Below are 12199 nucleotides of genomic sequence, written 5' to 3'. Positions count from 1 at the left end.
CTTGTTCCAGAGTGAGCTTTCTAACAGTTCCTTCTAGTAGTTGCTATTTACTGAGCTCTCGCTGTGGACCAGGCCCTGCCTGGGTGCTTCTCGTCCACATTCTCACTGCATCCTCATGTGAGCTCCAAAAGGCAGGGGTTATTTGATTCCATTTGCAGGTGAGGGAATAAAGAGAGGTTGAGTAACATGCCTCATGCCACACAGCTGGGCAGTAACAAGTTAGCCACACCCTGGACCTGGCTTTGACCACTGAACTCTGCCACCTCCTGTATCTTTCTACTGTACCCAAACCTCAGTAGCTCTCCACTGCTGTCACATGAAGCCCGAATTCCTGGCATTCGGAGACTCCCAGGCCTGGACTCCAGCCCTCCTTTCCAGTCTGATCTTCAGGATGTTGACCCGGAGGCTTCAGTCTGCCATGTCGGTCCACTCACAGCTCATTGAGTACATGTCCTGCTTTTCCACCTTTCCGCCTCTGTGCCCACAGTTACACCTGCCTGTAATGCCCCCTTGCCCCTCTCTATCAGGTGTTATCTGTTTATCCTTTGAGGTCTGGCTGGGATCCCACCTCTTGCAAGAAGCCTTCCTTGATGTGGTGGTTTTAAAATATGTCCACAAATTCTTTGACACTTCTCGAGAGATGGAACCCCCTTGAGTGTGGGCTGGTCTTGGACAGTCGCTTCTAATGAATAGGATAAAGGGGAAGTGATGGTGTATGATTCCAGAGACTAGGTCATAAAAGGTTGGCTCACTCTCGGAGGAATTGGTTGCCATGTTTTGGGAACTCTCAAGCCGCCTATGGAGAGGCCCCTGTGAGGAGGAACTGAGGCCTCCTGCCGACAGCCTTGTGAGTGCGCCATCTTGGAAACAGATCCTCCAGCCCCAGTGAAGCCTTCTGATGATGCGGCCCCTGCTGACATCCTCACTGCAGCCACCTGAGAAAACCTGAGCTAGAACTGCACAACTGAGCCACTTCTGAATTCTGACCCACAGAAATTGTTTTGAGTTGCTAAGTTTGGAGTAATTTGTTATACAGCAATAGAGAACGAGAACACTTGACCTCCCGGCAAGAAGTGCTTCCTGCCCCCTCTGAACACTGTGGCACTGATCACCTGTAACCTAACCCTGGACAGTTTTGTCTCATAATTAAGATCAAGCACTCAGGAAATTGGGCCCCTGCCTGGTCCAGTGTCCAGTCCATGCCTTGCAGGCGCTTAATCAGTTGGGGTTAATTGATTATCTAATACAAGGGCATTGTCTAAGAAACGCCTGAAGTATATTTTGATTGTCACTTTGCATGGATAACAGAGAGTGAGCTGGATTTGGGGTTGATTCAGGGGAGCCTCTTAGTCACACAGAGCCAAGGTTAGACCTGGAAATGAGTTAGCCTGAATCCTGGGGCTCTCTGTGGGCACCGACGGCTCTGTACTGTGTCCTGAACACACCCTGCTATGAAGGTGGGGGAAGGGCTTGTAGTAAGTGTTGGGGGAATTGAGAAAAGGAATGCCAGAGCCGCCACTTATGTGTTGAAGTCTTAAAAACATTGACTGCAAAAATAATTCATAATTGTTGTAGAAAATTTAAAAAATATTGAAAAGAAAAAAGAAAAAATGTATTCTTTACCTGTAACTTGTTTTGGCATGTATCCATCAAGGTATATTTCTCTGGATGGGTGATGTGTATATTTACTTGCAGTTATATTTATATATACACACACACATACACATAGATACCCAAACAGGTTTTTTTACATTTAATTGAAAAAAATGAGACCATCTTGTTCTAAACCCTATTTTTCTCACTTAGCAACAATGCATTGTGAGTCTTTGTGCTCGTATAATTAGCACAGATCTCCTCTCATCGTATTTGATTGTGTTGTCATACTCTTATGCATTGTTCACCCTTTACCTCACTGGTGGTACTTCGGCTATTTCCACTTTTTTGCCTGTAAACAATGTTGCAACAAATTTCCTTGTATATTTTATCCTTGGGTAGTTGCCCAAATATTGCTTTAGTATAAATTCCCTAGAGTGGGTTTCTTGGACCAGAATATGTGAATGTTTCTAAGGCTTTGGACACTTGGTGTCAAATTACCCTTCAGAAAGGTGCACACTTACCTGCAGTCCCCGTGTCCTTAACTGCATACTCCTTGCCAGCGTTGAGTTTTCTTTTTAGTCTTGGCCAATCTGATGGATGAAAGATGTTACCTTTTAAATTTCTTTAATAGCCACGGAGCTGGGCGTGTTCCATGTGTTCACTGGTTATTTTATATTTCTCCTTTAGCAAATTGTTCGTGTCCTTTGCACATTTTTCTGTTTCCCTTACAAAACTTATTTATTTATTTGAACTTTAACTATGCAAGTAATGTAGACCTGCATGCTCGTGAAGTAGGCTGTATATAAAGCAAAACCCTCTCACCACTCTCACTGCCTTGTCTCCACATAATTGCTTTTTGACAGTGTGAGGTATCTTCTTCTGTATTATTTTCTGTGAGTTTATGTACATTCATACAGGTAATTTTAGGTTTGATTTTTCTCTCCCCCTTACACATGCTTCATACATCTTGGAGAGTGTTGTATGTAAGAAGTGTAGATCTATTGCTTTCTTTTTGAATGGCTGCGTGGTTTCTTTTTGGAACAGCTTTATTGAGATATGGTTCACGTACCACAAAGCCACCCGTTTACAGTATATAATTCAATGGATTTAAAGATATTCACAGAATTGTGTAACCGTTACCACAGTCAATTTTAGAACATTTTTACCACCTCAAAAAGAAACCCTGTACCCTTTAGCTATCACCCTCCGAATCTCCCCTTTCCCTCAGCTCCCTACAAGTCTACTTTCTGTCTCTATATTTTCCTAGTCTAGACATTTTTATTATTTTTTTAAATTTTAATTTTTATATATTTTTTATTGAGTTCATAATAGTTTACAACATTGTGAAATTTCAGTTGTACAGTATTTCTTGTCCGTCACCATGTGAGTGCTCCCCTTCACCCCCTGTGCCCACTTCCCAGCCTCCTTCTCTTGGTAACCACTGAACCGTTCTCTTTGTCCATAGGTTTGTTTATCTTCCACATGTGAGTGAAATCATCTGCTGTTTGTCTTTCTCCATCTGGCTTATTTCACTTAACATAATACCCTCCAGGTCCATCCATGTTGTTGCGAATAGGATGATTTTGTCTTTTTTTATGGCTGAGTAGTATTCCATTGTATGTATATACCACATCTTCTTTATCCAGTCATCGGTCGATGGGCACTTGGGTTGCTTCCATGTCTTGACTATTGTGAATAGTGCTGCAATGAACATAGGGGTGCTCTAGACAGTTTCTATAACTGGAATCATAAAATACATGGCCTTTTGTGTCTGGCTTCTTTCACTCAGCGTGTGTTCAAGGTTTATCCACGTTGTAGTATGGATCAGTACTTCATTCTTTTGTATTGCCAAATACTATTCCTTTGCATGGATATGCCATAATTTGTTTATCTCTTCATCAGTTGATGGATATTTGGGTTGTTTACAATTTTTGGATATTATGAATATTGCTGGTATGAATATTGATGTACCAGTTTTTGTGTGGACATATGTTTTCCTTTCTCTTGGGGTATACACCTAGGAGTGGAATTGCTGGGTCAAATAGTACATCCATGTTTAACTTTCTGAGGAAGGCCAAACTGTTTCCACAGTGGCTGCACCATTTTACATTCCCACCAGCAGTGTCTGAGGGATCCAATTTCTCCATATCCTTGCCAACACTTGTTATTATTTGTCTTTTTATTGGTGTGAAGTGCTCTTTCATTGTGATTTTGATTTACATTTCTCAATGATTAATGATGTTGAGCATCTTTCCATGTGCTTATTGTCTAATAGTATATCATCTTTGGAGAAATATCTACTCAAATCCTTTTTAAATTGAGTTATTTATCTTTTTATTATTGAGTTGTAAAAGTTCTTTATTCTAGATGCAAGTTTCTTATTAGATATATGATTTGCAGATATTTCTCCCATTCTGTGAGTTGTCTTTTTACTTTCTTTCTTTCTTTTTAAAGATTGGCACCTGAGCTAACAACTGTTGCCAATATTCTTTTTTTTTTTTCCCTGCTTTTTCTCCTCAAATCCTCCCAGTACATAGTTGTATATTTTAGTTATGGGTCCTTCTAGTTGTGGAATGTGGGACGCCACCTCAGCGTGGCCTGATGAGCAGTGCCATGTCCGCACCCAGGATCCGAACTCGTGAAACCCTGGGCCACCTAAGTGGAGCACATGAACTTAACCACTTGGCCACGGGGCTGGCCCCTCACTTTCTTGATAGTATCCATTGAAGCACAAAAGTTTTAAATTTTGGTGAAGTCCAATTTATTCATTTTTTTACTTTTCTTGCTTGTGCTTTTGGTGCCATATCTAAGAATCCATTGCCAAAACCAAGGTCACAAAGATTTACTCCTATGTTTTCTTCTAAGGGTTTTATAGTTTTAGGTCTTACATTTAGGTTGTTGATCCATTTTCAGTTAATTTTTGTGTGTGGTGTGAGATAAGAGTCCAACCTCATTTTTTTACATGCAGCTATCTGGTTTTCCCAGCACAATTTATTGAAAAGACCCCAATGAGTAGTCTTGGCACCCTTGTTGAAAGTCAATTGTCATAGATCTTTGGATTTATACCTGGACTCTAATGTCTATTCCATTGATCTACATGTCTCTCCTTGTGTCAGTACCACATTATCTTGATTACTTTTGCTTTGTAGTAAGTTTTGAAATGGGGAATTGTGACCCAACTTTGTTCTTCTTTGTCAAGAATGTTTTAGCTATTCTGGGCCCCTGAGTTTCCGTATCAATTTTAGGATCAACTTTTGAATTTCTACAAAGAATTCAGCTTGGATTTTGATAGGGATTGCACTGAATTTGTAGAACAGTTTGGAGAATATTGCAGTCTTAATCATATTGACTCTTCCAGGTGTGATCATGGGATTTATTTCCATTTATTTAGAACTTTAAAAATTTCTTTCATAAACGTTTTGTGCTTTTCAGAGTATGAGTTTTGCACTTCTTTTGTTAGATTTGTGCCTAAGTATTTTATTCTTTTTGGTGTTGTTGTAATTGGAATTGTTTTCTTAATTTTATTTTTGGATTGCTCATTGATAGTGTATAGGAATACAATTGATTTCTGTATATTGATCTTGTATCATGCAACCCTGCTGAACTCATTTATTATGTTAGTTCTAATAGTTTTTTAGTGAATTCCCTAGCATTTTCTATATATAAGATCATGTTTTCTGTGAATAGAGATAGTTTCACTTCTTCCTTTCCAATTTGAATGCCATTTATGTAGTTTTCTTGCCTAATTGCTCTGGCTAGAACTTCCAGGACAATGTTAAATAGAAGTGGTGAGAGAGGATAGCCTTATCTTCTTCCTTATCTTATGGGCAAAGTATCCATTCTTTCATTATTAAATGTGATATTAGCTGTGGGTATTTTGTAGATGCCCCTTGTCGTGTTGAGGAACTTCCCTTCTATTCCTAGTTTGTTGAATTTTTTTTTTTAGTGAAAAAAGAGTGTTGGCTTTTTTCAATGCTTTTTCTATGTCTATTGAGATGATAATGTTTTTGGTTTTTATTCTATTCATGTGGTGTTTTACATTCATTGATTTTTGGATATTAAACCAACCTTGCATTCTTGGGATAAATCCCACCTGGTCTTGATGTATAATTCTTTTTATATATTGCTGGATTCAGTTTGCTAGTATTTCATTGAGAATTTTTGCATCTATATTCATAAGCTATACTGGTGTGTAGTTTTCTTTTCTTGTGATGTCTTTGGTTTTGGTATCAGGGAAATACTAGTCTCATACAATAAGTTGGGAAGTGTTCCCTCTGCTATTTTTGGAAGAGTTTGTGAGGAATGAGTATTAGTTCTTTAAATGTTTGGTAGCATTCACAAATGAAGCTGTCTGGGCCTGGGCTTTTCTTTGTGGGTAGTTTTTGATTACTAATTCAATCTCTATTTGGCATAGGTCTTTTTAGGTTTTCAACTTCTTCCTCAGTCAGTTTTGATTGTATATTTCTAGACCTTGTCTATTTTGTCTGTTATCTAAATTATTGACACATAGATATTCATAATATTTGTGTTTTATTCTATGAATGTAGCTTGCTCTAACCAGTTTCCTATAGATTGACATTTGTTTCCTTTTTTTTTTTTTCACTGTTATAGACAATGCTGCAATGAACGTTTATTGTATCTATCTTTGTGTACATATGTGAGTGTGTTTTAGTATAGATTCCTAGAAGAGGGATCGCTGGGTGAGAGGTCTGAGTATTAAAATGTTGATTGTTTCTGTCCCCTTGTCCTCTTCCTGCTCATCCTTGCAGCCTTATTGATTTGGGTAAGTTCTTTATGTCTGGTAATCTTGGTCTGCTGGAGACTGGAGTTGGTAAGAGTGCACAGAGCAGGTGGGAAGGACAGGTTTTGGAGCTGGGGGCTTGGTGGCCGCTTCTGGCATAAGGGTGCTTGAGGCATGTGCCCCAAGCTTGTCCTCAACCCTGTATGTTCACATGTGGGGTTTCCAGACCCTGGAACCTGAGCTGCTGGTGGGTGGCAGACCCTTTGCCTCTGGCAGGCCAGCTTTGGGACTGGTAGAGGTCATTTGGAGTCTGCAGCAGAGCTAGGTGTCCTTCGGTGACTCCACAGGGGTCCTTCGCATGCAGGTTCTCTTCTGGGAATTCTGAGGGCAGTTCTGGCCCCTTTGGTGCCTGCGGAGGAAGGGAGAGTGGGTGCTCTATCTCTGCATCAAGAAATGACAAGGACATACATGTTCCTTCTTATCACTGCTCTCTTTTCTCTCCTGTTCATCTGGGGACTGTCTCTTCTGGGCATTCATTAACTCATGGGTTTCCACTGCCCAGATATAGGCAATGATCTTTTGACAAATGTATCTGTCGTCATGAAATGGGGAGTGGGGAGACTTCTGAGAGACCTCTGTATGTGTTTTGTTAGGGTAGAGCCTTCAGCCCCTCACCCCGCCACCCCACTTCCCCTTTCTCCTTTTTGTCTTTACCTGGAGTTTACAAAGGTGGCACCAGAGTAGCTTAAGGGTTTGGACTTACGTAGTTCAAGATTTTTAAAGTAACCCATCCCGGCCCCTGGAGGCTGTGGCTCAGTGGTTTTCAGGCTTTGCTTCACAAGCTCTAGGGTCCCAAAGAGGTGCCTTGGAGCAGGGGACAGGGGCAGGCAGGGGTAGCACATCAAGGGCTCAGGCCCCCGTGGCTGCTCTGGCCAGTGGCTCTGCTCTGACTGGTTTTATATATTGGAGATTTAAGTGAGACAGAAGGGCTGTGTGGCCACAAAAGTTGGAATACTACTCGTGTTGGCCATCTTGGCCCCACTGCTGGGTTGAAAACGTCCCAAACATGACCCCTGCTGGAGCAGGAGTCCAATCCATGGCCGAGAGGCATTTGGGGAACTTGGCTTTTCCTGGGGGCTCCCTGGCCCCTCTCTCTTGACAGAGACCCAGTGGCCGCTCTCCTCGGGGCCATATGCCAGTCCGGGCGCGTTTTATTTTTTCTTTTGTTGTATGGGGTGTTCTGGTCCTCCAGCCTTGCAAAGGCAAAATCAAATTATCTTCTCTCTTGATCCAAATGAATTTTGTCTCTGGGGAAGCCCTGGGCTGAGCTTGCAGGCTGTTGGTGAGGAGGCTTTCTCAGCAGACCCCTGGCTGATGCCCTGCCCTTCTCTCCCCACCCTCTTTGTGTCTTTCAGTCGGCGGAGTTCTTCGAGATGCTGGAGAAAATGCAGGTGAGCCCCCAAAGTGGGGAAGCTGAGCCCCGGTGGGGGGTGCCGCAGTGACCTTGGGGACACAACACCAGCCAGAACCCCCGGGCAGAACTCGGGGGTCTTGGAGGGAGGGGCAGATAAGAGAGAACTCACAGGCTGATGGCCTGGACAACCTGAGGCCATTTCCATGTTGTGCAGCACCGAGGACTCTGGGGGAGGCTCCTGCCTCAAGGACAGGGAGGAGATAGAAACAGAACCCCCCAGCAGAGCCAATGGGGATGCTGTAAAACCCCGGATGTGGGGAGTGTTTGAAAGGGTCCGTTTTTCCTGGAATGGGTTCCTGAAAAAGAAAGCTCCTTCTCAGGGGAGGCATCTTGTATCTGGGAGGCAGAGCGGCAGGTGGGAGACAGACCTGAGTTCAAATCCTGCATCTAACACTTACTAACTCAAGTTCCTTCCGTTTTCTAAGCCTCTCGCTCCTGTTTTCTGTGCCTGCTGTGCTCTTCTCATCTCGCTCTGACACCAAATGCGGGGTAGTTTTTCCCACACCAAACAGTTCTGCGACACCAGCTGGGTGTCCTACAATTTAACTCAATTTGGACACTGTCTACCTGGAGATCGTGTTGGTCCCACAGGTGAAGGGTTCAGTCCCACAAGTCTACCCTCCTCCCCCACTTCAGACACCAACCACAAGTCCAGGTTGTCACCTGTGCTTCTGACCGACCGGCTATAAATTGGAGTTTCCCACGACCCCTGCCTCAAGTTGATTAATTTAGTAGAGTGGCTCGAAGACTAAGGAAAACAGTTTACTTACCAGATTATCAGTGTATTGTAAAAGGATGTAACTCAGGAACAGCCAGATGGAAGAGATGCCTAGGGCAGGGTGTGTGGGCAGGGGCACAGAGCTTCCATGCCCTCTTTGGGCACACGATGTGTTTACCAACCAGGAAGTGCTCCAAACCCCGTCCTTTTGGGGTTTTACAGAGGCTTGTTTACATAGGCATGATTGATTAAATCATTGGCCATTGGTGATTGATTCAACTCCAGCCCCTCTCCCCTCCTTGGAGTTCCAACCCTCTAATCAGGGTTTGTTCCCCTGGCAACCAGCCCTCATCCTTAGGGGCTTTCCAAAGTCAGCTCATTAACATAAACTCATTAACATAAACTTAGGAATAACATACTCCTTTCACTTATAGCTCTGGAGCTGTTAAAGGAACCCAGGACAAAAGGCCAAATACTATAATGGAAGATGCTCCCATTGCTCTTATTACTTAGGAAATTCCAAGGCTTTTAGGAGCTCTGTGCCTGGAATTGGGCAAAAACCAAATATATATTTATTATTATAAATCACAGTATGACATCTTTTATAAATAAATAAGAATACAGATACCCCCTTACATGGGGGTTGGGATGAAATGGGATAATATATGTAAATACTTGGCAGACACGGCGTAAAAATCAGTATTCAGTGTGGATTTGGGGTCCTTCATAATTACTCCTTACCAAGGGCTCAGGCTCGTAGGTTAAGAACTGCTGCCCTGGGGAATATGGGGAGTGGTCCAGAAGGCTTAACTGATACTGATGGAAAGAGTGGGAAGAAGATGCTGATAGTGGTCCTCATATTTCAGTCACTTGTCTGGGCTCGGAGATTGACAGGCGTTATCTCATTTCTTCCTAACAAAGCACGCAGCAGCAGGTATATTATTATTATCCCCGTTTCACAGGGGAGAGAAGCGAGGCACAGAGGGATTCAATAAAACTCTCAAGGACTCATGGCTAATAAGTAGTTTCAGAGCCAGAAGGCTTACCCATTATATTAGGATGCTTTTTACCCTTTTAGGTAGATGCTACGGGCTGCAGGAGGGAAGATTCTGTAGTAACAGTCTGGAAGCTCTAGGAGAGGCAGATAGAGTGCCCACCACAGTCTTGAGATGCAGGTGGAGCCGCTGAGAAGGCTGCTGCGAGCCAGTGTGGTCCTCATGGGAAAGCCAGGTCTCCCGAAGGGTGGGGAAGGGGAGGGGCTTTTTTTTCTTTTTGAGGAAGACTGGCCCTGAGCTAACATCCGTGCCCATCTTCCTCTACTTTATATGTGGGATGCCTGCCACAGCATAGCGTGCCAAGCAGTGCCATGTCCGCACCCGGGATCCGAACTGGTGAACCCCGGGCCGCCGAAGCGGAGTGTGTGAACCTAACTGCTACACCACCCGGCTGGCCCCGGAGGAACTGTTTGAGGGCATAATATTGTTAGTGGTTGTGTCATTATCACGAGCAAGTTATTAAGATCCCTCTCCATGCCCGGCAGTGTGTGGACTACAAGCTAATTTTATATGCAGTTAGGGAATTTACAATCAAGTTGTGGAAACAGGACGGCATCTGCCTTGACAGCGAGCGGTGGGTGACCGTGTGTAATTCAGTGCCCAGTTGATTGGAGTAAAGCTAGGATTTTCGTCTCAAGCCCGTGGAATCCCGGTGCGCTGGCGAGATGGCAGGGAATTTGTGGTTCACCCTGTCCTCACTCTGCCTTCTCTCTGTTTGAGCACATAACCCCGCCCCACTTAACTGGCCTCATAATGTTCTGTTGTTTTGAGGCTGCTGGGCTTGTCTTCACAACTAGATTGGGAGCCTCTCGAGGGCAGGGGTCTTGTTTTTGTGCTCCCTCTGTATCTCCATGGCAGCTGACACCCATGGGTGGTCCGCCGATTCCACCTTAGCTGAGACTGCAGGGGCCTAAAACTGACTTTCTCAGTGTTTGGGTCCCTACCATATGCCCATTGGGCCCCAGCCTCCGAGGGGCCCACAGTTTCCAACTCTTATGTATGTGTGAAACTCACATGTGGGGAACTGGCGGGGACGCATGGGCCTCATGGGGTGGCCAGATCTGTCCTTGAGTGTGGGCACCATCTCCCCTCATCCTGCAGTGCTGGAGACTGAGGCTCAGAGCAGCCAAGTGCCCAGGGCGCTCTGAGTTGGGAAGAGGCGAAACTAAGATCTGGGACTCCTGACCCCAGCCCGAGAGTCTGAGGATTTGACGAAGGGCACAATGATGTGAAGCAACAGGAGCCAAGTACTCAAGCTCTGGATCCCTTCTGTCCTTGGTCCAAGTTCTAACCCTGAACTCTTGGTCAAGTCACTCGACCTCTCTGAGGCTCAGTTTCTTCATGGCGGGGGAAGGGGGAGAATAATGATAATACCTATTGTAAAGGATGACACAGGGAGGGGAGGGGAGAGGAGAGGGCCCAGTGTTGGGCGGTGGCTCTGTCGTGGGAGAGGGAATGGGAGGAGGTTTGCTCTCCTGCTCCAGGAGCTGTTCCCAGGCAGGATGACTAATGCAGGACAAACTAAACAAACTCCTGACATCACCCCCTCCCCATCCACCCAGTTTGCCTCCCTGGGCAGGGTCTGCAGGGCCACCCAGGTGGTTTTCTCCCTGTGCTAGGATGGTAGCACCTGTCTGGTGGGAGGGGCCCTCCCACACCCTCCTGAACAATGCTGCCTGGTGACTCAGCCCAGAGGAGTCTGGAGAAGCCGAAGGCTAAATCCGCCCAGTTAGCAGGAGCTCTGGGTTCCCTGGGTTGCAGGATATGATCATGCGATTGGTGGACAGACGACCCGGCTTCAAATCCAGGCCCTGCCACTCACTAGCTGAGTGACATTAGGCAAGCAACTTCTTCCCTGGGCCTCAGTTTCCTTGTTGGTGAAAAGGTGCTGTGGGCTTCAAAGGAGACAAGCGAGGGAGCGCTCTCGGGAAGGTTAACATCCTGATGCGGGATGTGATGTTGAGGCAGCACTGATTCAGGACTCTCCTCTCTCCAGAGGGGACCTGTTTCTCCTAGTTTGTCCCACCATCTCATGCCTTCCTTGGATTTATTCAAACAATCCTGGGCACACCATGCGCTCCCCTCCCACAAAACCCGGTGAAGTCAGAACTTGGCCATGGGACCACTGGACACGGCACTCTCTCCAGGAGTGAACGTTCCAGATACCTGCAGGTGCATCCCTTTCACCCAGGCCCAGCCTTGGAGTCTGATCCTTGCGCTGATGCCTCTGTGAGGTGGGAGGGCGTGTGTTAAGATCGTCATTTCGTGGATGAAGCCATAGAGGCGGCAGGAGGCTCGACTTTGTCCAGGGTCGCCAATAGTAAGACTGCGGTAGAGGGAGGACCAGGCCCCCTGCCTGTTACCTGTCGGCCCGCCCACCGGGGAGGGGCTAGAGCTCATGTGGCATTAGGTCCGGAGGTCCAGAGTGCTGACTCTGACACGCACATCCTTGCTCCTCGCCTACTGGCTCTGAGAGTCCAGTGGGGGTATTGAAGCACCAGGATGATAATACTGCCTATCTCGTGATAATAATAACCCTTAGCTTTTACTATATACCCATCACTGCTCCAAGGGCCTAACACACTATTGACATTTAACCTTCACCACAATGGTAG

General features: G+C 45.3%; 1 protein-coding gene across 14 annotated transcripts in view; it reads left to right on the top strand.

Annotated features, from left to right (window-relative positions):
* RAP1GAP2 (RAP1 GTPase activating protein 2) overlaps window positions 1–12199 on the top strand; it is a 210508-nt gene that overhangs the window by 144191 nt on the left and 54118 nt on the right. For 12 of the 14 annotated variants that reach the window (XR_006890588.1, XR_006890589.1, XR_006890590.1 and 9 more), the window contains one exon: window positions 7753–7788. The exons of the other annotated variants lie outside the window; for them this stretch is intronic. Coding sequence is in view for 9 of the 12 variants with exons in the window: in XM_046675330.1 (XP_046531286.1) it covers window positions 7753–7788 (36 nt within the window). In the remaining 3 variants the exon portion in view is untranslated. The remainder of the gene's footprint in view (window positions 1–7752; window positions 7789–12199) is intronic. 14 annotated transcript variants of the gene reach the window in all.

This window comes from Equus quagga, chromosome 11 (assembly GCF_021613505.1).
Source record: "Equus quagga isolate Etosha38 chromosome 11, UCLA_HA_Equagga_1.0, whole genome shotgun sequence".
Classification (NCBI taxonomy): Eukaryota; Metazoa; Chordata; class Mammalia; order Perissodactyla; family Equidae; genus Equus; species Equus quagga.
This window is presented reverse-complemented; position numbering and strand designations above follow the sequence as displayed.